At 34.9% G+C, this 21,658-nt stretch overlaps 4 protein-coding genes and 1 pseudogene across 6 annotated transcripts; 2 read left to right on the forward strand and 3 right to left on the reverse strand.

Moving 5' to 3' along the window:
• The first annotated feature begins 484 nt into the window (after positions 1-484).
• Positions 485-2,285, forward strand: LOC111306438 (putative phospholipid hydroperoxide glutathione peroxidase). Its single transcript, XM_022904306.2, has 6 exons — positions 485-726; positions 886-962; positions 1,173-1,234; positions 1,453-1,571; positions 1,823-1,990; positions 2,078-2,285. Exons 1-6 carry the CDS (start codon positions 490-492, stop codon positions 2,102-2,104), a joined length of 690 nt encoding a protein of 229 aa, XP_022760041.1. The 5' UTR covers positions 485-489; the 3' UTR covers positions 2,105-2,285.
• Positions 2,286-2,617: 332 nt separating this feature from the next.
• On the forward strand, positions 2,618-5,218 carry LOC111306449 (putative glutathione peroxidase 8). 2 transcript variants are annotated; one of them, XM_022904310.2, is made up of 6 exons: positions 2,618-2,910; positions 3,578-3,654; positions 3,836-3,897; positions 4,162-4,280; positions 4,628-4,795; positions 4,906-5,218. In XM_022904310.2, exons 1-6 carry the CDS (start codon positions 2,857-2,859, stop codon positions 4,945-4,947), a joined length of 522 nt encoding a protein of 173 aa, XP_022760045.2. In that variant the 5' UTR covers positions 2,618-2,856; the 3' UTR covers positions 4,948-5,218. The 2 variants fall into 2 exon arrangements, with proteins under 2 accessions (XP_022760045.2, XP_089621615.1); XM_089765489.1 differs by having other exon boundaries at positions 4,628-4,954.
• Positions 5,219-6,434: 1,216 nt separating this feature from the next.
• LOC111306460 (AT-hook motif nuclear-localized protein 5-like) lies at positions 6,435-11,236 on the reverse strand. The gene is made up of 5 exons (XM_022904317.2): positions 10,016-11,236; positions 9,553-9,620; positions 8,529-8,660; positions 7,475-7,633; positions 6,435-6,972 (listed from the first exon to the last, which is right to left on the reverse strand). The coding sequence occupies exons 1-5, from the start codon at positions 10,452-10,454 to the stop codon at positions 6,754-6,756; spliced, it is 1,017 nt and encodes a 338-aa protein (XP_022760052.2). The 5' UTR covers positions 10,455-11,236; the 3' UTR covers positions 6,435-6,753.
• A 746-nt stretch (positions 11,237-11,982) lies between these two features.
• LOC111306477 (Polynucleotidyl transferase, ribonuclease H-like superfamily protein) lies at positions 11,983-15,238 on the reverse strand. Of its 2 annotated transcripts, none has more exons than XM_022904331.2 (7): positions 15,083-15,238; positions 14,759-14,911; positions 14,371-14,428; positions 13,417-13,485; positions 13,242-13,337; positions 12,825-12,914; positions 11,983-12,377 (listed from the first exon to the last, which is right to left on the reverse strand). In XM_022904331.2, the coding sequence occupies exons 2-7, from the start codon at positions 14,905-14,907 to the stop codon at positions 12,327-12,329; spliced, it is 513 nt and encodes a 170-aa protein (XP_022760066.1). In that variant the 5' UTR covers positions 14,908-14,911; positions 15,083-15,238; the 3' UTR covers positions 11,983-12,326. The 2 variants fall into 2 exon arrangements, with proteins under 2 accessions (XP_022760066.1, XP_022760062.1); XM_022904327.2 differs by having other exon boundaries at positions 14,759-14,915; positions 15,083-15,232.
• A 1,470-nt stretch (positions 15,239-16,708) lies between these two features.
• LOC149516713 (uncharacterized) lies at positions 16,709-18,311 on the reverse strand (annotated as a pseudogene).
• Between the last annotated feature and the right edge of the window lie 3,347 nt (positions 18,312-21,658).

The raw sequence follows: 21,658 nt of genomic DNA on the forward strand, positions 1-21,658 counted from the left end.
TGAGCATATATCTATCAATGAATGTCACTTTCCATTATTATAGTATAGAATAAATGTCCATCTGAAAATCCAAATTGGTTAGAAAAATCCATGTGAACAATGGTTTCGTCCACAACATATATTCCTTCCATGGAAAATCTCTTCTAGAAAACTACGAAAGCCGCCCAATCCAAATTGCATTAGCTTCACAAACACAAAGAAAAAATCCAAAATTGGCAAAAGGCGGTCGGAAAACGTCCACACGACCCCCAAAAAAAAGGCCCCTGACGTATTCTCTGATGCAAAAAATCCTGACCGTTCCTCACGTCTCCGAATTCAACATTGGGAGATGGCCCCCACCCATAAGACGTGGATATAGCATATTCACAATCTTTGAAACGCGAGGCCCACACGAAGCTTTGACCATGACCCAGCGGTTCCGGTTAGCATACTCTCACTAATCTCTATTCTATAAATGACAAGCTCCTAAGGTTCCTTTTTTCTCATAGCATGCTCGTTCGACGAAATCTTAGTTCAGTTACGGTTTCTGCATCTCTTCTTTTCCTAAAGCGTTTCTCATCGCGTTCCAATCAAACCCTTTTGAGTTTTCCTCGGATTTCGCCAGTTTCTCTGGTGTCTCGGTCAATTGAAACAGGGTTTCCAAGGTCTTTCGTGGGTAGTTTGAGATTTGATCATACCATGGCTGGTCAATCCTCCAAGGGATCAATTCATGACTTCACTGTTAAGGTTGGTTTATGTATATTTGTCTTTAAATTTATGCCCCATAGATAAAAGTTAATTTTGCTTCAAATTTAATTTCTCTTTGATTTATTTCTACATGGGTTCTTTTTCTTTTTTCTTTTTTTTCTAAGAAATGGGTATTACTTTTGTATTTTGGTTCTTCAGGATGCAAAAGGAAATGATGTAGATCTAAGCACTTATAAAGGAAAGGTCCTCTTGATTGTCAATGTTGCATCACAATGGTACCTCCAAACTCTCAAATTTAGAATTATTAGAGTATATATTTTCTAACCCAAAAGACTTTTTTCAAGCTTTAATTGTCATTAAATCATTTTTTTGTTTAATAAGGATGTTGTTGGATTACTTATTAGATGATGATGCCACACTTTGGCTTTTTTTTTTTCTTGTTTTAAGTCATAGATTTGTAATTTTCTGCTTAAACGTTGATGCAGTGGCTTGACAAATTCCAACTATACTGAGCTGAGTAAATTGTATGAGAAGTATAAAAATCAAGGTTTGTTTTAGCATCTTATTCGCTTCATGTTTTGCTTTAACAGATTATATATCTACCATCTTTTACCCAGGAATATTTTGCTGGGTAGGACCTTTTAGTTTGTCAATGAAGTTCAGGTGTAGACAATGCTTGAAATCCAGGAATGGTTGTTTGATTAATCACTCGTTCCTTTTCTCCTAACTCTTTATCCCATATTGCTTGTTTCTTTGCTGGGGCAGGTTTTGAGATTCTGGCGTTCCCATGTAACCAATTTGGAGGTCAGGAGCCAGGGACCAATGAACAGATCTTGGAGTTTGCTTGCACTCGCTTTAAAGCTGAATATCCCATATTTGATAAGGTATACCCTTTGGCTATAGGAATGAAAGCACTGATTGTGTCAGTCTGCAAAACTCCTTATTACGTTTGCCTCACTTATAATGTGGTGTTAGATGTGCAAGCCATTAAAATGCTAGTATTTTCAATAAAGGATGTTCTATGATATCAGTTCTTCCTCTCTTCTTCAAGGGATTTTAGGCATCCTACTCTTTGTTGGAGACTCGGAGTTGAGTATTATAGACCTTACTTCATTGTTGTGTCTTTTGATTGCAGGTCGATGTGAATGGTTCCAACGTTGCTCCGATATACAAATTCCTCAAGTCTAGCAAAGGTGGAATTCTCGGTGACAACATCAAGTGGAACTTTACCAAGTTCCTGGTCGATAAGGAGGGAAATGTTGTTGATCGTTATGCTCCCACTACTTCTCCTCTTAGCATTGAGGTAAGGCCTGTTTCTGCCATTTTGTTAATCTATTCAGTCAAAATATAAAATGAGAGAACTCCTGATTGATGCCGTTTTTATTTGCAGAAGGACATAAAGAAACTGCTGGCTTGATTGATGGAGGTTGCTTCACCACCTCAGAGTGAATAAAGTAGATACTTTCTTGAATAAAAAACTATTCCAAGGACGTTTCTGTGTTTTTGTTTTCCTCATCTACTAAGATGGGTTAGACTGTACTAGAATTTAGAAGGTGTTCCTCATTAATTTTATCCAGATCATGCTTTTTTTAGTCCTACTAAGATGAATTTTAGTTCTTCACTTGCATTATTAAATGGATTTGCTTTGACCAGCAACAAAATACTAGAATTTCATGGTCATAATTCATGAACAATATCCTCAACAATTGCAATTCTTTCAACTGCAAAATTTTATCAACAATGCACCAGTTTTTATAAAAGAAGTTTGAAATCTGAAGATGAAGGAATAGTATCGTAGTTACGAAAAAAATGGACATTTAATAGGAAATAATTGATTCAAGTAAATTCAGACTTCACCAAAAAGACAAAATAACAAAGGCCGAAATGAAAAAGGTGCAGTGCAGATCAATTTAACATATTTTACTCAAAGCTAGGTCCGCAATGTGCAACTTGAGTTACTGGGTTGGGGTTACCAGTAAGGATTGATCAGCAAAAGGAAAGGATTGGGCTTATCATTAAGCTGTTAACAGGGGCCTATATCGAAGCATGAAATCTTGTACACTTGTAAGCAGATTAAAGCTTCAGAGGTCTAAACAGCTTGCTTCATGAAATCAAGTACTTCGCTACTCGTCTGCCCCTATCACCTCGGACAAGACAAATCTAAACTCAATGGCAAGCCAAACCACAAAGAACCCAGAATCCATCTATGATTTTACTGTTAAGGTTGGTTTTTTTTTTTTTTTTCTTTTCCTTTAATCCTTTTATGTTTCCATTTACCCTTTTGGTGATTCTTTCCTTGTTATGCAATTCCACGAAAGAGAAGCAAAACAAATAAAGGGGAAGAAAAAGTTACTTTTTTTTGTTCTTTAAACTGATCATCTTACACATATGTCAAATTGGTAATTTTTGGTGGTTGCTTCACACCTTTTTAATGTCTTGGGTTCCAAACATCTTTGTTGGTTACCTTTGGTTAAGGTTGTTTAGTTACTATTGAAAGGCACTAGGAAGAAAGAAACATGAACTAGATTGGAAGATGATTACCTGGATAGAGAGATGCTAACCTGAGATGTCAGTCGATAATTTTTCTCTGTTTGTATGAAAATAATGCTGACAGATAGAAACTCTCTCAGTTTTAATGCTTAATTCTTCTAAGGGTTGTTAAAGATTTTTAATTTAGTGAGACTCTGTTGATCATAAGATGGAAAACAAGGTAGTGGTAATAAATTAGTAAATGGTAATATTCTGCTTTGATTGCAGACTAATCTATTTTACTTAGTTTCTTTTCCAGAAAAGGATTAATAGAAAAATATTTTGTGTATATTGATTTTTTCAATTCCGCATATTTTAAAATAAGAAGATATATGTATGATCCTTTTCCTTCCGTTGACAGGATCCGAAAGGAAATGATGTTGACCTGAGGGCTTACAAAGGAAAAGTGCTATTGATTGTTAATGTTGCTTCCAAATGGTATCTTCCTTGTGTTTCTGTGATCAATTTCCAATGTGTTTTCTTTGCAACCAAGCCAGCCGATGATGGTTTATAGCCATCAATTTGTCAGAATCGTTTTCTACCTATTGTCGTTGTTGTATCTTTCTTTCACCAATTAGGATTTATATTTATGATTCTCTGTTTGGTTATTTTGTGGCAGTGGAATGACAAACTCAAACTACACAGAACTGAATCAATTATATGAGAAGTTTAAAGATCAAGGTTTGCATTTTGAACATTTGAGTTTGTCCCATACATTCTCTGTCGACAGCTTAACAATGATAATTCAATATAATAGCCTGAACTGTTTCCTTATGTGTGCATGTATTGGTTGAACGTTTATTTATGGTTACATTGGTTACTCTGATGTGGGCTTTACTGTGAAGTATTGTGATGAATGAATCCCACTTCAGAGGATTATATTGAGAATTCATCGCTTGCACATCAATTTGCACAGACTTAAATTTTCATTTGTTTCTGTAAAAGGCTTGGAGATTCTGGCTTTTCCATGCAATCAATTTGGTGATGAGGAACCTGGATCAAATGATCAGATTGCTGAATTTGTTTGCACCCGCTTTAGATCAGAATTTCCCATCTTTGACAAGGTAGATTGAGAAACACAGAACCGTGCTGCAATTACTGTACTGTTAAAGCTTAGTAAAACTTGAGTATTTTTGCCACAATCATCGGTTACCATATCCTACGGCTCTTAAATTTAGCAGGTCTAAAATTTACAGTTTTCCACCGAGGATTCATAGACATAATTGATGATCAGGTAACTACCCTGATTGGCATGCTTTAGGTACAAAGTGGATGCCTGGATGGCATGCTTGCATTAGACACACTTTTTTTCGATTCCTATCAATTTGGTTAAGTCATCATTTAAGCTCATTAAGAACTCTGCTCATGCAAAATTTTATTGAACCATCTCCTCTTGCTGTTCTGGTATTAGATTGAAGTAAATGGTGTCAATGCTTCCCCACTATATAACTACTTAAAGTTGGGGAAATGGGGAATTTTTGGAGACGACATCCAATGGAACTTTGCCAAGTTCTTGGTCAGTAAGGATGGCCAAGTTGTTCATCGGTATTATCCCACCACTTCGCCACTTAGTCTTGAGGTGAAACTACTTTTTCCATTCTCAAGCTTAAAATCTCCTTTTGAGCATTTTATATATCATTATCAGGTGAAGTGAGTTTAAATCGTTAGCCTTATATGGCATTACTGCAGTATGATATAAAGAAGTTATTGGGGATTAGCCAGAATGATTAGTGAAAAAGGGGAAGGTGAAGCTGTCCGATTAGCGATCGACTGATCGAATTCTAAGCTTCAAATATCTATATTCTTCCGTGAGTGTTCTTCCAGATTTGTAAAATTTGTATTGCAGAATACTATGTAAGAAAATTTTGGTTAACAATATCCAAAACTACATGTATGTTTGTATTCTATGTAGCATGTTGGAGTTGCCTTCGTTTAAGATCGAACTCAAGACCATGCGTTCTTTTTATATGAAACTATTTGATAGTGTCCTCTTTGTGGATGACTTTTTCTTTTTTTTTGGATTGTTTATTAATTATATTTTGTTAGAATTAAATCGTTTACAATTGGCTTTCCTTGTTACTCGACACATGGGACATGGCCTTTTTTTTTTCTTGCAAATTATCTAAACAAAAGTGTGTTAACATAAAAGAAAGGGAACGTATTATAAAAAGATAAATGGCTATTGAGAAATTATTAATGTATCAAAAGAAAACAAAGCTTCCGACATGTTAAATCAACTTTGTTTCAAAAGGTGAAACCGTCATTCTCAAATATGCTTTCAGCTTTAAAGATATTCTCGTTGTCTGCAAGGTTCTTTATTTAAAAAAAAAAAGCAAGATTTGTTTACTTAAGGTGGTTAATGGTCTTAGGATTATAAATTTGGACATAATATATACAAAATTTATATGAAAAAGATATGGGAAAATAATATCAATATAAAATTTTGATAACAATCATATATGCATTTGTTAAAATAAAAAAATATATATTTGTTTTGTGTTTAATGTATTAATATAAATTTTAATATGATAATTTTTATGTTTTATATGTATTTAATATAAAATAAATACACTATAAATATACAAATTATTAAATCTAACTAAGACCAGGGAGAGCAGGGCATCTAAATTGTGAAAACGGGCAAGGCATTAACAGTTGGGTGAACTGAATTTCGTGTATTATTCTGTTCATCTGTTTCTGTACCACAGAGATACCTACTTGTTGGTTTATTGCCCCCGGAATCTGAACGAAGCCTGGCCAGATATCTTGTGCATGGTTCTCGGCTCCTGTCTCTGTTCACATTTTGTGCGATTCTGTTTTTTATGACTAATCATCTGTATACACAGACTGTCACACTTTGCTTTTCTTCAGTAAAATTTACCATGAACAGAAACTTAGAATTTCATTTAGACCTTCACAGTTCACTAATTGATTTTCTATTATGCATTCATCTGGACTGATTGCTTCAAAAAATATAGTTTGCCTTTCACAGGTAGCACAAACAAAATATTATTGGCCCTATCCTCAATCTGGAACAGGTGACCATAAAATGATGTCAGGAATGGATTTACTCGATGAAACCCGAGTTTAAGATGTATTTTGCTGCATATTACCAGGTCCAACTCCTGACGATCTTATGCAACAGTGTCTTCACTCAAATCCTATATAGATCATCTTAAATCCCATGGTTCCCACCTGGGAAATCGTAACGCCAGACATTTCAACTTAAATTTCAGAAAATCAATTACAATACAATCTAATGGCGAAACAATTGGCAACCATTGTTTGCTTGAAATACTGGTTAACCTTAAATGACATCTCTTGCAGCTACAGATTAATGTTCCTTTTAACTCCAAACTACAGAATTTTTCAACAGGTTTACCAGTGACACTAGAGAAACTCACAGTGACTTTGTTACAATCTACGTTAGCACAAACCAGTCGCCCCTACTGGGCGAATGGGGAGGATTTTAAATTTTCATACTTCCTCAAAGATTCAGTACATGCACAACAACATATATGTACAAAAATGCCATGATCATCCTCTCGTCAAGTCAATATCAGTGTGAGGGTTTCTCAGATCAACGGGCCGTGAACCAGGCCAAACATTCATAGAGGGGGGAGTGAAATTTTGGGTTGAAGGTGCCGTAGTCGGTGTAGCTGATTTCTGAGGCACAGAATCCTTATTGCCTCTTGGGCTAGCCAGTTGTTTATTCTTGGTTTTAGATCCCCCATAAACAAAACTGCATACCACCAGCTGCAGCAAGTGTATAATACATTAGAAAATTCAGATGCATAGAGATGCATGTTACAGCCTCCTCCTTTAACCCACTGAAACCAAATAGGCTGGGATGTGCAAAATGCAAACAGCATCCATGTCAGACAAATAGATTTATATAACATATTACAACACCAAGAAGGGATCATTTACATTCTAGTGTGATGTTTTCAGTGAGTGCTGGTTGGGGTGAGTGAGTCTAAATAGTAAGACTCACCTGATTTTACCAAGCACTCAACCATGCATTCTCCTCCAATACCCACACCACTAGATAAAACAAGCTACAACATATAAATAACATGAATGATACATGCACACTGCACAATAATATACCACTATGCCTAAATCTTCTTTTACTGGAATATTTTTCAAAATGAAAAGTAAACAATAGAAATAAAGACGGGAATGCTACTAAGCTCAATGTCATAAGTAAGCATCAAAGTACAATTATAAGTAAAATTTGGAGAAACAAAAAGGACACCTGAACTGGGCTTGATGCAATCAATGTTGCAATCCCACCACCTATGACATGACCATCAGGAGTAGAAAGAGAAGCACTTATTCCACCTGTTCGACTGCGTGGTCCACCATCCTCAGCAAGCAAGTAAGAACCCGACAAGCATAATATCTCAAAACAGCCCTAAGAAAAGTTAAAATAGATAAAATAAGTTTCCACCAAGCAGCACAAACATCACTGAAAGTTCAAAAGGATAAATATATAAAAAGGAAAGGCCAATTAGGTTCCAAGAACAAGCTTATTGCCAATAATGTCAGGTTAAACTCACACAAATTAAAAACTGGTTCCTTTTTATCAAAGACCAAATAGACCCAAGAAAGATGCTATGCCTACTCAACTAAGGAGACATCGTAAGCTAAAACGCAGCTATCCAAAACACACTTAAACTTTGTAAGCAGAAAATAGCATCTTATCGATGAAGTGTAACAAAGACAAGTTTGATTCATCTCTCTTTCCACCTCTCTTATGTAAAGACAGATGCACAATCCCCAACTCCCACGGATGATGTTCCTAAAGCATTTGACTCTATTTGAAAAGCTAAGCTAACCTTTAACCAAAAGCTCTTTCCATATATTTAAGCTCCAGGCCCAGGTAAATGTTGAAATTTTAAATCAAGCCCCAGATTTATTCACTCACAAGTAGTACTAACTAAGCAGAGAACTACTAAGCAACAGGAACTCAGTTTTCCAGGTACTATAAGCCTATAACCATAACTATACATTACATCACAGTTCTATCAGCACAAGGACCAAGTACAGTCACATGAAGCACACAGAAGGGAAAGAAAACTAACTAATACGTAATTCAGGCTACTATACTATGATTTTGCAAAATATATTCAAACAGGAGGGCAAGAAACACATGGCATTTATATGCCATATTTCAAACTGCAATTCTAAGAACTCAAATAAAGAATCTAGCAAGACATTTGAGCATCAAAAAAGGTCATGGCATCCAAAATTTTACCATTTTTATTATTTTAAAAAAAGGAAAAATCAAATGTGTCAAGTGCTACAACCTCATATGTCACAGAGGGAGTAGAAGATGCAGGCTGACGTAGAGTTACCGAGGAAACTGTACCACTGCCTGATAAGATGCAGACAGCCCTTGGCCTTTGTTGTGAAAAGGACAACATTTTTGCTACAATGTCCTGAAAAAGAACATAAAAATTGCACATTACTAAGTCAAGATTTGGTACCACATGCCTAGGAAATTGCACCATGCTATTTGCAATATAATCATATAAGTAGACGCATTAATATTAATTTCAACCATATACAAGGTCATGTCTTTTGTACACCAATTCATAAGGGCTCATGTTAACTTAAAGCGGGGACAGCAACTCAGACTCACAGTTCAGAAGTGGAAAAACAGTCATGCTACTGTTAAGTGCTGTGTGGAAGTTATCATTATGCAAAGAGCAGTGCCCTTTTGAACAAGATGAATAATGTTATCTCTAAGGTTTGCTCACCACTAAATGAATGTCATTAAACGCTGGTTCGGAAGAGATCTTCAACATCAAGGTCCTCTTATTAGGAACAGCATCAAAAGAAAGGACAGTAAAGCAGAGGACTAGTGTGCAAGTGTTCGAATGTAGTGGCCTTCATCTATAATTTCCTAATTCATATAATCTAAGCATTTCTGTTGGATACAGGCATGCTGCAATCTCCACATATATGCGCACAATTGCATGAGTGGTTAACTCCAATCTGTATTTAAGTGCGTTATAACAGGGTTAGTCAAGCATTGCCCATCCATCGCAGCCTTCTTACTCTCAAAATTCATATGGAGGAGATCATAATTCCATCCACATTAAAGTCACAAGAATTAAAAGCTCCAACCAAATCCTAGAAAGCAAACATTACAGGCTCAATAATGCATGTTTTGTGGAAAAGACCTGTGCTCAAAATTTCAAACCATCTATCCCAGCAGCTATGCATATTAGAGATTTCTTATTCACATATTTAGCTGCAAATGAAGTAAATTCAAGATCATTTGTATCCTGTAGTAAATGTGAGATTAACTAGAAGGATGTAGCATACTTCTCCAATTCCAACGGTGACAACATGAGGAGCAAAGGCCAGCCCCGCCGAACTATTCATCCATTCACCTATCAGAAACAACTGAACCTTTAAAGACAAATCCAGGAACCATGTAGCATATATTCACAACACAGATAGTTATAAAATTATATTTAATTCTACTGAGCATTAAATTCCAAAAATTCTACCCTGCCATCCTTATCTTTAAAACGTAAGTGCCCTCCTCCCCCCCCCCCCCCCCCCCAAAAAAAAAAAACAACTTTTTCATTTAAAAAAGAAGGGTGTAATTAGCCGTTACTGCACAAATAACATAATTGGCGATATCAAAGATGAATTGTAGCCTAGAACTATCAGATCACTGAGCACGACTATAAAATCAAAGCTTAAAGAGACACAACTGTTTCCTACCAAAACGTCTTAGCTACATTCCAATTGAAATATCAAAATCCAACAAAAAACTAACCTAGAGTAGCTAATTGCTGCTTCCTCCCACTCCCAGGAGGCCGACCTCTGTTTCTTTTTTGGCCATAAGCATCTGATCCTGATGAAGGCTTAGGCTTGGCAGGCATAGGCAAAAGTCCCAGTGAAACCTGTCCATCAGGAGCATATTTTCGGGGCCTCCCTCTCTTCTTCTTTATTGGCTCCCCTGGTGGCATCCCAGAGGACATACCCGTGTTAATGCCATGAGGAAAACTAACATTTTTAGGCTCCCCTGTAAATGTCGATCCAACATTTGACTGAAGCTGAACCTGAGGGTTAGTTAAGGGCCTGAAACCTGGCTGAGAATGAAATGCTGCTACACCAGCGTGTGGTACTGATCCAGAACTAGACCCAGCAACCCCTCTATGAATATAATAATGACCTGACCCGCCTGATAATGACATAGCTTCTCTCCCATCCATGCATTTACTATTGAGGAATTAATCACAATTTAAGTAGAGAGCAAAAAATAAAGACTGGCTTTTTGGTACCAAAAATTTGTGTATTTAAAAGCCCTTTAACCCCGACTATTAAATTGACTGGAAGTTGTAACAAAGAAAAAGCACCAAAAAGGATGCTTTGATAAAAGGGTTTTACCAGGGTTTTTGGACAATTTGAGAAAATACCCTATAAGTATAGAATTTGAAATCTCTATTTCAAAGGAACCGCCTTCTTAACCCTAAATCTCCTAGAACGAACAGAATGATGTTCAAAGACCGGGTCTTTAGGGATTTCTTTTTAAATGAGTAAAGTTTAAGGAACCCAAGAAGCTCAGCCGAAACCCAGATAAACAAGAGCAACGACAAGAGTTAGAGGTTGAATTTTTTCACTCTAAAAGAAGCCATGATCAAAAAGTTAACTCTTGATCAACAAAAAAAAATGCCGAGCATGAAAAGCTCAAAGACCCGGACAGGGTGGAAGCTTTTAAGAAGTTCTTGCACGCATAACCCTGGATTCATCCAGAAAAACAAAACCCTAGATTTGAAAACCTAGGATTTTGAGAAGAGAAATGCAAGAACAAGGAAAGGGAGAAAAAAGTGACAGAAAGAAAGAATGAAAGAAAAGACAAAGAAGAAAAATGATTTGAAAAATGAAGAGCTTTTGAATTAAAGGTGTATGAAACAGAAGACCTTTTCTTCTTTTTTTTTTTTCTTTAATTTTTTTGAATAAAACTATTTTGTTTAGTAAAGAGTCAAGTGGGGTTGGGTGTTTGTATTCTGAATAAAAAGACTTAAGAAAGAATTGAGTAATGGCATTGGGAGGGACAGTGAAAGGCCCACAAAAAGTACCCAAAAACTCTCCTACAGTGTATGTGTCCTAATCAGATTGCCATTTCTTAGGGCACTCCTTTTTTTCTCTTTGTCTTCTTCTTTCTCTTTGAATTAAAGAAAACAAGAGGGGAGTATTTATTTTGTTTTGTTATGTTGCTCTCTGTTTCAATTAGTGCCTGTCTCTTGTGATGGGTGCTCTTGGTGGTTTTGGTTTGCCAGTCGGTACTAAGTCCTACTAGTACTACTCTGATGAAAACTGAGCCACGGAGTGAGAAAGAGATGGTCAAGGAGTCCAAACAAAGACTCTAATAGCATAGAGGGAAAAGCACAAATACTATTATTATTTTGTTATTTTATTTTAAAATATTGAGGAAAAGGAGGATGTGATGTTACCAAAGAACCATTGTGCTTTTAAACGAAGAAAATGACGTGGGTCTTGGTTTCCTTCAATGGTTGGTACTTGGTGCAGAACAGAAGTGCCGAGGACGATGTCATTTTTTAGGTTTGACGATATATCTATCTAGGCCAGGTGCCCAGTGAAAAGTTTGGGAACAAACATGCAAGTCCAATTTCAGATGAAGCTAGGGTTTTCAGGCCAGCTCTAATTTTGAATGCTGGGCTGGGCTGGGCTGCTTTCCAATAGAAATAAATTTGGGTGTACCACTTTTTAACAAGAAAATGCAATAAACTATAAATTCCCTCAGCATTTTCTTTACAATGTTTTCCCCTACAATACACCATTTTGTTTCTAGAGTTTAGCTGAAGTTCATGCCCGCCTAATTAATAATAAACTGTAGACTGCAGTCATATATAAGATTAAGATATTACGAGTACAATTAATGGCAGAAACGTTTACTTTCGCTAGGCCAGAGCTGTTTTGTTGGAGAATTGGCAATAAAATGGTTTTTCATAACTTGAAGGTGAATCAGCATAGGCAAACAGCACTCCAGCATTTTACTCACAAAGCTAGGGTTCATTGGATAAATGGTTGACATAACGTACGCCCATTTGCTGATTGATATCTCACCTTGCTTTTTCTAACTTTTCCTTCTTGTTTGCATAATCTAGGTACGCCTGCCAAAGACCAACACCAAAAGATGAAATCTACATTTTAAATGCTAATTTTAAGAGCAAGTTTGAAAACTGACTAAAATCAAAGTGGAATGATTACGTTCAGTATCTCACAGACTATCATTAGCCATTTTCTCTTTGAAAGTTAAAGAAAATTTACCAATAGAGGATTATAAAAACTTTTAACGTATTCAAAAAGGTTCATCATCATGTAAACATTTAGTCACATGTATCATAATATATTCCCTCAATTGCCAATTGATAGACTACCATTTTGTAAAATGTTAACTCGCAATAAAGTGCCTTGAAAATGTAGCTGTCCTTATTTACAATTTGAATTGAAAATCTAATATAATGCCTTTAAAGTTTAAACTAACAAATCTAATGCTAAAACATGTAATACTCAAGGAACTTACCAAATTTGCATAGGATCAAAAGCAAGAAAGATACCTGAAGAATTTGAACAGCGGCAAACTTATCAACAATAGTTTTTGCTAGTGTTGGATGCAAACTCAAAGGCTTTAGCAGCAATTCCACATTCTGTTAAGAATACAAACTATGAGATTCTTTACTGCTTGTCATATAATGTTGCAGCAATGACACTCTCATCTTAAGCATGGGCATAGATCTGAGTTTGTTCAGATAGATCACCTATAGCTAAACCTAGTAACAGTAGTTTCATCTGATTTAATCATATAGAAAGGAGTTTATGAAGGGATCTAGGTAAAAGGAAAGAGGATGAATATTATTTGACAATTAAACCCCTGCGCTTGTATTTCAGGTCTACTAATCTACTCACATTTGAAAGATCGTGAATAACCCATCTTAACTTTTCAAAATTCCTCTAACATAGCTACAAGCACCTACCTTCGATGTAAAGCACTCATCCCAAAACGTGTACTTTACCCCATCAAGTTTTCCTGTTTTAGACATGTCATCAATGAATAGCTTCACTTGTGTAGCCTAATCAACAACAAAAATGAAACAAGATTTAGGGAACAACTAAGAGATTATGCCGATCAAACACAAGAGAAATACACACATCAGGGGCGAGTCGTTGTCTGTCAAATGGATAGCCAACAATGAAGCCCACCAGGGAAAGTTCAGAGATCTGCATACAGGCGGGAGCAAAGATGATCAAGAGTTGTGACAGAAGATAGCTCAAAGTTCAAAAACAAGCAGCATTATCCATGGCTTCAGATACATGCATAACTGGGCTCATACCAGTCATTCCATGGATACATTCATGATCTAATTTACAAACAGAAAGCACTACTGATACATCCATGTTCCAGTTGTCTAATAGCACAAATATAAAATATAACTAAAACACGATTGTGATTGCATGTGACCATAGATTAATAGACAAGAGTTTCGACCCAAAAAGTCCATTATTATTATGTTGTTTAGATCCTTCTAAGGAAGACACATCACAAGACTCCATGACTGGGAAAGAAAGGAGCATCTAAAGCAAAGGATTAGCATAAGGACAGCATGAATCCTTAAAAGATTCCACACAGCAATATATCAGCATAGAAGTAGTCACAGAGGAGACAACTAACAGGTACAGAAAACTTCATCAAACACAAATCAAGCAAAAGAAGCAAAGGACTTCGCTGAACTTGCATCATCCCAGCAAACTTACACTGTAGCCCACATCTGCAACCTCAACTCCATGAAAAGATTGCAGGAGAAAAATAAACAAAGTGAAATAGTCCCATGTAGTAGCATAATCCAGAAAAAATTTAAAAACTAGGACCCCTCTCCTCTCCACCCCTTTCCACCCCAAACATCCTGCTTGCTAACTCACAATCAACACTAAATCTTAGAGCATTAACACTTACATGTATTATCTCATTATCCTTAACTAGCAGCATGAGATTGTTCATTTTGTAAAAATTATTTTCAAAAATATTGAGGCTATACTCTCAAAATTTTTTATGTCAATTAAATTCTAATGCTAAGTAAGAAGGAAAGGAAAATGAACCAAACTCACCAGGCTTTGAAAATCGGTAGCCATCAGATCAATATTTGATTTCTTCCGAACCAGAACACTGCACAGATGTATTAAAGACAAACATAAATTGCTTTTCCAATATATTTTCTAAGTGATGTATTATTATAAAATTTTTCCTTTATATCAGATCATCGAGAAGAGAACGAAAATTTTATACTTCAAACTCAGTAACTCAGGGATCTTCAGCACCAAGTAATTGTTAACAAGCATTACCATTATAAAGCGCTTAAACATATTGAGATATTTGACGATAAAGAGACAAATGTTGAATTCTACACTGAGACTCTCAAAGCTTGGTCCAACATTGAGAAAGAGTTGAAAAATACTCGGCAAAGAGTAATATTAGCAGCATATGAAAATCCCATACCTTAGAGGTGAGGCAATTTTATTATCGAGGTCTGAGACTGCTAGTCCAACATACTTATCACCAACATCTAAACCAAGCAACCGACCTGGTTCCGGTGCTTTTGCTTTGAGCAAATTTTGGAACAAGTTTAAAGGCTTGACGTACTGCATCTGTCTATCTACCAAATAATGAAATCAAAATTAGGGTTAGATCGTTATAGCACATTAAAATACAAGACAAAACCAAAAACACTTCGAATAAACATTTCTTCAAACACTTTAAGAGCATTAACAAAGCTATTGCCTCGTCAGCTAATATATAAAGAAGAAAAAGTGAAAACTAAACTGATTGAAGAGTGGGGAAAAAAGAAGCGAGCAGAGTGTCCAACAGACAGGAAACAATGGCGTGTTAGTGTTTTGTACTACTTTGGAGCGGCAGCTGGAGAGTGGAGAAAAGCCAAAAAAAAAAAGCTTCGTTTTAGTAAGGTCTCGCTGCGAAAGAACCGATTGTTACGTTCAATAAAAACGCTGCGTTTAAAAACGTTGCAGCTTTACCACCACAAAACGCAGCGTTTCATTGAGTTGATTGGATTCGCGCTCAATATTTAAAATATTAAAAATTGATGAAGTCTAAGCCTTTCCGTCGTCTCTCGTGCTTTCTCTGCTGCTGCTTTCGCAGTTTTCTTGCTTTTTGCTTTTTAGCGATTACTCTTGCTTTCTCCGATCTTTCCCCCAAAAAACCCAACCCAATATAGCCCTGATTCCAACCAAAACCAAATGGTGTGAACCAGAAGCAAACGTCGGTATTTGCACTTGTCTTCTCTGACATCGGCAAGGGCAGGCTCAGATTGAGGTGGTTGAAGTTAAGGGGAGTCATTACCTTAAATAAACCTGAATTTTTTTTTATAATGTCAAGGAAGTCAGGTTTGAAACCAAATATCAGCAACCGATATGTCCACTGCAATCCAATGTCCTTCAATTCTGAAAGCTTCAGTCTGAAGTGATCTTCAGGTAAAATGTTCATCGCTTCCCCCTATCCAAAAATTATCTTTGGAAGAATCACTCACAAATGTATATGCCTTCATGATGTCAATGACATATACATCCAGGACGCTGCTAACCAATTAGAGATGGCATGTCCTTGGTTGAGAAGAAATTTGGATGAAAACAATACAAAGTCATGTGATATTTATCCTACTAATTATAGTAGTATCATTTCTCTCCCTTCTACAGTTCACACAATGTCAAGCTACAGATAATTTGTTCAATAGTTTTAAAAAGCAAACTGACTTCACTGTAGAATCTATTGAAACGCGTGAAGTTCTAGTGGATAATCAACAAGGATTTAGATAAGAAACAAAATGCAGTAAGACATTTGAAAGTCCACCCTCTCTGTCAAACACTTTTTGCAAGCATAAGTTTGGTCCACAATTTGTTGTAATATTTCTCTTTCTTCAATTCTGAAACATTTATCCAACGAAACTAAATATTTGTATTCAGAAACTGGAAATTTAAAAACCTACTAAAATGATCAATAAAAACAACAATGAATAAAAGAATTTTCATATTCTTTTATTGCAGAAAAACCTACATTCATATCTTGCAAAACTTATAGAAGGACAAGGCTCTTTCAGTTGATGCAAAAATAAAAATCAATGCAAATAGCAATTGGCAATCAGTTTCAGGTGAAAACGAAACAAATATATATCCATTAGATATGGACTTTTTTTTTCCCCAGAACCTTAAATGGAAACTCATATCCTCCTCAATTGCACTGGAAGAGGAATTCCTTGCAATTTTTCTTGTTTAGCTTGATAAAAGAATTTCATATTCTTCCTTCGTCTGTATTAAGTTATTCCAAAATATTTTATCAATAGACAATAACATAATTGATAATTCCTAAATGTTAATGCTATAGTAGATTAAAACGTAAAATAGAAGATTAACCACATATTTTGTACTGAAAATTACAAAATAGCATTTAAATTATCACTTGTAAATCATACCTTACACAAGTTTTCATCAATAGATACAAGTTCAGATAGAAGCTTCAAGTCCGAATACTTGCCATTATGTCTCTGTGCCAAGCAAGGGAAGCTGTTAATAAATAATTAAATATACAAGCTTCTACTAAAAGACAATTCAAACAAGTTAAAATGCATACCAAGACGCCACCTCCATCGTGAGGTATTGATCCACCCACCATTAGCTGACAATATGAGCACATATACACTTCTTCAGCATGATTTCTATATCCTACACACTGCAATGGTAGCTGTTCATGGAAAAGATCCCAATAGGATGAGCTGAACAGGGTATATCAATTACAAAGTGATTAAAAATTTGGAGAGGGTACAAAGTGAGCATGAAAAATAAGGAGAAAAATGGAACGATAGACATATAACAACTGCAAACTTGATATAATAAAAGTGAGAAACAGATGATGAAGTGGGGAAACTTTGGTTAACACCAAACAAATACCTTACCCGTCCTTGCATGTTGAACATGTGAAAAAATGCCAATCCTCGGAACCATTTGTACAGCACATGCAGAGACGTACTCCTTAACACAAGTCCGTGACCTTTTGTGTATGTACAAAGATCGATCTAGGGATTCTTTGATCTGGACAATATTGGAAAAGATTCTTAAAGGCACCTAATAAAAAAAGATTAAATCAAAGTTTTGGAACTCAAAAAGGATTATCTCACTAAAACCTTCTGTAAGGCACAGAGCAATGAGTTCTCATCTCCAGCAAAGTTTACTACAGCATCCATGCAGCGTTGTTTCCAGTTCTTAATCTTTTCAACTTCGGAGAAGACCGTATCTAATTCTGCGCAAGTAAAGAATGAAGCCTTCCCATGCTCCTGAATGTGAAGTTTATAAGAAATCAAATCATCACTTTTAAATTTAAACAATATAAATTACATACCAACTTTTTAAGGGAAGCTAACCACAATAAACATCAGCATTTAAGCCAAAATTTCCAGCTCAAAGAAGACATTCTGAATTCTCGAATACGTAATATGACTAGGAAACAACAGATAATAGAACAGACAATTTCATTGTAAAATGTCATTCCTTTCATGATCATAACATGAAAAGAGTATAGCATACGGACATCCGATTAAATTTACCTAGGAAAAAAAAGCAGGCAGTAGGTTTTTCTTTTTGAACTTTCCTAGAAAACCTTACTAGATTAGACTAGCTGCAAAATTAAAACCACCAGGACTATAGATCAGGAACTCAAATAAACTTTATCTCATTTCTAGATGTAATTTGTAATATCCTGTTCAAACTTCACACAGCAAATATCCACGGCATACCTTGAGCTGCATTATTTGAGACCATGACTTCTCTCCTAACTCTAAACTAAAATACTGATGCACTTCCACTTGCCACAACCTACAATTACAGTTAAACATATAATCAACAATCATCCTAAATTTCATCTCTAGTAGCAAGATACCATACAAGATTCCACAGCAATAAGCATGCATATACACATGCATATAAACAGATTATCATAATTCACCAGCCTCACAAAAACTTAATCATAAAAACAAGAAGAATGTCTTTTAGGCCTCTTATAAGTAGTGTAAACGGAGGGATGTTACAAGCATTTGGGCTAAATTTAGAACAAAAAAAAAGTTTGAAACAAGGGCCCCAGCAAAATACAAAAACCGTTCATCACAGCATTAGTAGTTATATTACCAAACTACAAGTAGAAACAAAAGCTACAGATAATCCAAAAGTTAACTATTAGTGTCAAAGTTAGAACGGATAGTTGCTAAACATTCAAAAGACCCACCTGTGTTTGTAGGTAGCATCTGTAAGTTGGGCAAGCATCATTGGGAAGATGATACTAATACCCTACATGGGAGATACAGGTATAAATTCTAAAGAGAAGTTCAAATGCCAGGATAAATGAAATAACGATCTCAACTCCCAAGTGCGCATGTGGAAGCTTTAAATTCCAACAAAAAATACCTCATATTCAGCAAGCATTGCCTCAGCATCATTCAGCTTGCATCCTTTACGCTTTACGGGTGCAGAAATCACCTCCGACACATTCTTAAGCCATTTCGCTCCAAAAATTTATGAGCTCAACAAATTACCTGAAGATCGCATGATAAAAAGGTGCTCCGCAATGTCCATCAAACTCTCAACATCCTGTGAAACAGAAAGAAAACGCACCATTAGATGTGGTCAATAAGGAAGAAACAAAGCACTCAAGAAGGTTTCTGAGCCCATGAAAAAACACCACAAACTTAAAAGATGTACAATATTTGTGATGGCAGAAGAGAGGAGGAGCCTAAAACCAAATAACCAGAACAAAACTAAACAAGGTCTAACTAGATTTTTTGCAATATTAACCACTAATTTTTAGATCAGTAGCAACCCTGCCCTTCCCCACCCCCTTTTGAAAAAAAATAATATAAGCAACTAGGTCATGCAAAACAAAGCATCAGACATTGAGACAAATATTAAGAATTGTTACCTTATAAGAAAGAGTCAAATAGCATAAGGAAAGGACTTCATTGCACCAATGCAGTGTAGAACAAACATTTTGAAGCTTTGGAATCTCGGGAAAATCCAGCCCAAGAGATCAACCAGCTTCTAATAGTAATACGTTATAATGAGTGGAATTGCTAATACGTTTGTAGCTTCTATATAACCGTTGGTGTGCATGCGTCAGGGATAGATAGAATATCGGATGGAGAGATTTGTAACGGTTGATTTATTTTTTATTTTTCATGATATTATTTTTCTCCTTTTATGAAAGTCCAAGGTTTTTAAATAAAAAAATCAAATTATAAGAATATAAAGGAAAATAGAAAAAAAATTATCTTCCAACCGCACCAAAAGCTTTCAATGAAAGGTATAACTGTCTTCAATCATATCACAGCTTTAACATCCAAATAGATGTATAACATTATTAAACACAAATTTTCACTTTCACCGAAAGTTAAGTGAAATTCAAATATACTCTAAAAAAAATTAATAGTCTATCATTTTCTTTTATATCTTTCTTTTTTTAGTGATGATGAACTTATTAAATCTTGATCATATTAATTTCTTTTAGTCACTATTTTTTATTTAAAATTATTCGTGATTAAGTTTTAATTACCGAAATTTAGTTACTGTCATTTAAATAGATCATTGACACTTATTTAAAAGTAAATTTTCATGCAAACTAGTCCTCTGATAGAGAAAATTATAAAATTTGAGACTTTTAATCAATCATATCCTTTTTTTTTTTTCCAAAGTGGACCATTTCAATTCGAAGTCAATCATATCACTGCCTTACTATCCAAGGTTACTACAGTCTGGAATCATCGAACACAGCTTTGAACCAGCGTGATCATTGACTTATGAAATGCCAATGAACGACAACTAGTTGTTTTGAGATAAGTGATTTAAAAATTGAATTGATTGATTGGATTGGTTCAATTAAAAATTGATAATCTGTTTGATTCGAAAATGTTATATCAACCATCCAATTGAATTGGATTAAATCTCATCAATTGAATATTCAATTAGTTTTAATTGAACTGAAAATCAAGGTCTTATCAATTCAAATTCCATCCAGTTGTTAAAACAATATTGGTTAAGACCATGAACAAGTACTTATAATTTAAATAATTTATTGTATGAGATAAAGTTGTCTCAACAAAATTAAGTAGTTAAACATTATTATTTGAAAATTAACCAAGTTGAAATTACTAAGCACATAATCATAAATTTTGTAAATTTAATATTGTTAAGTTATGAAAATTGTTAGTGTCGAACTATTTATGACGGAAAAAATTAAAAGATATAAGAGAAGGAGATCGATCAACGTTAAAAATTAATCATTTTTTTAACGTTTGTATTTTGATATTTAATGATTCGATCAATGAATAGAAAAAAAAAAAAAGATTATATATAAGCTTTGAAGCTAAAAGTTTTAGTAGTTTAGAAATACTTTAGAGGGATTATTTATACTTATGTAATAAGAAATTTTAGGCTTAAGCAACTTTAATTAGGTGTAAAGGGATTAAGATTGACATCTTAAACTTAAGCTAAGCTGATAACTAACAGTTCACTCGAATAATTACAAATTTATACTCTCAAATGCAAATAGGTGGACTTTTAAGATAATTTAATCGATATGAAACATAAAATTTTAGATCAATTTGACACTTTAATTCAATAAAAATAATTAAAATGTTTTGATTTGGTCATTGATTTATACTCTAAGAGAAATTTTTTTTTTTTTACTTTTTGGACACTAAAATACACCACACAAAAATATATTTAATTTAGCAAGTTCAATAATTTTAATATATTTTGGGCAAAAAAATGAAATCAGCTGGGGTGTTCCATCCCTGCTCGTTAGTGGATCGTTTTGAGACGTAAAGCGTTCCCCTTAATACAGAAGCTAGCTGGAATCAATGGATGAAAGCAGCCAACTTTTGCAAAATGACAAAGACGGATCGCTATAATTGGGGATTACAAAAATGATTGTGTGTCCATTTGCCTTTATCTCACCTTTCATTATCACTTCTTTAACAATAATAACATCTACCTCAGTTCTCTTTTCAACTGTTCAAGGACACGCTAACTAAAATTGAACAATTACAAATGTGATTAAGGAGAAAATAATAGCAGAAGGATTCTTGAGGAAGTTCAAAGTGGAGCTAATGCAAGAAGAAGCAGAGCTGATCACAATAGAGAGTGAGCTGAATAGCAGAGCCAAGAAGGGAGCTGAAGGATGGTGTAACCTTTATGGTGATTTAGAGTGTAAATAATATATTAATACTCGTCAATTATTTGAGTTCAATTCGAATAAAATTTAAATTTAATTTAATTATTATTAAATCAAATTCGAATAATTTGACTTATCAATTGAATCAAATTTGACATTTTTATAATTAGTTAG

This window comes from Durio zibethinus, chromosome 9 (assembly GCF_047325235.1).
Source record: "Durio zibethinus cultivar Kanyao isolate XHJ-2024 chromosome 9, ASM4732523v1, whole genome shotgun sequence".
NCBI classification, from domain to species: Eukaryota; Viridiplantae; Streptophyta; class Magnoliopsida; order Malvales; family Malvaceae; genus Durio; species Durio zibethinus.

Excerpts from the sequence above, each read along its gene's own strand:
- LOC111306477 (XM_022904331.2), bottom strand. The coding sequence starts at position 14,907 with ATGCAGTACGTCAAGCCTTTAAACTTGTTCCAAAATTTGCTCAAAGCA. Across the intron at positions 14,429-14,758 it reads AAAATTGCCTCACCTCTAAG|TGTTCTGGTTCGGAAGAAAT; the intron begins GTATGGGATTTT and ends ACATCTGTGCAG. Across the intron at positions 12,378-12,824 it reads CCGCTGTTCAAATTCTTCAG|GCGTACCTAGATTATGCAAA; the intron begins GTATCTTTCTTG and ends GGTCTTTGGCAG.
- LOC111306460 (XM_022904317.2), bottom strand. The coding sequence starts at position 10,454 with ATGGATGGGAGAGAAGCTATGTCATTATCAGGCGGGTCAGGTCATTAT. Across the intron at positions 9,621-10,015 it reads GCAGCAATTAGCTACTCTAG|GTGAATGGATGAATAGTTCG; the intron begins GTTAGTTTTTTG and ends TGTTTCTGATAG. Across the intron at positions 8,661-9,552 it reads TCACCGTTGGAATTGGAGAA|GACATTGTAGCAAAAATGTT; the intron begins GTATGCTACATC and ends GTTCTTTTTCAG.
- LOC111306438 (XM_022904306.2), top strand. The coding sequence starts at position 490 with ATGCTCGTTCGACGAAATCTTAGTTCAGTTACGGTTTCTGCATCTCTT. Across the intron at positions 963-1,172 it reads GTCAATGTTGCATCACAATG|TGGCTTGACAAATTCCAACT; the intron begins GTACCTCCAAAC and ends ACGTTGATGCAG. Across the intron at positions 1,572-1,822 it reads AATATCCCATATTTGATAAG|GTCGATGTGAATGGTTCCAA; the intron begins GTATACCCTTTG and ends TTTTGATTGCAG.
- LOC111306449 (XM_089765489.1), top strand. The coding sequence starts at position 2,857 with ATGGCAAGCCAAACCACAAAGAACCCAGAATCCATCTATGATTTTACT. Across the intron at positions 2,911-3,577 it reads TCTATGATTTTACTGTTAAG|GATCCGAAAGGAAATGATGT; the intron begins GTTGGTTTTTTT and ends TTCCGTTGACAG. Across the intron at positions 3,655-3,835 it reads GTTAATGTTGCTTCCAAATG|TGGAATGACAAACTCAAACT; the intron begins GTATCTTCCTTG and ends ATTTTGTGGCAG.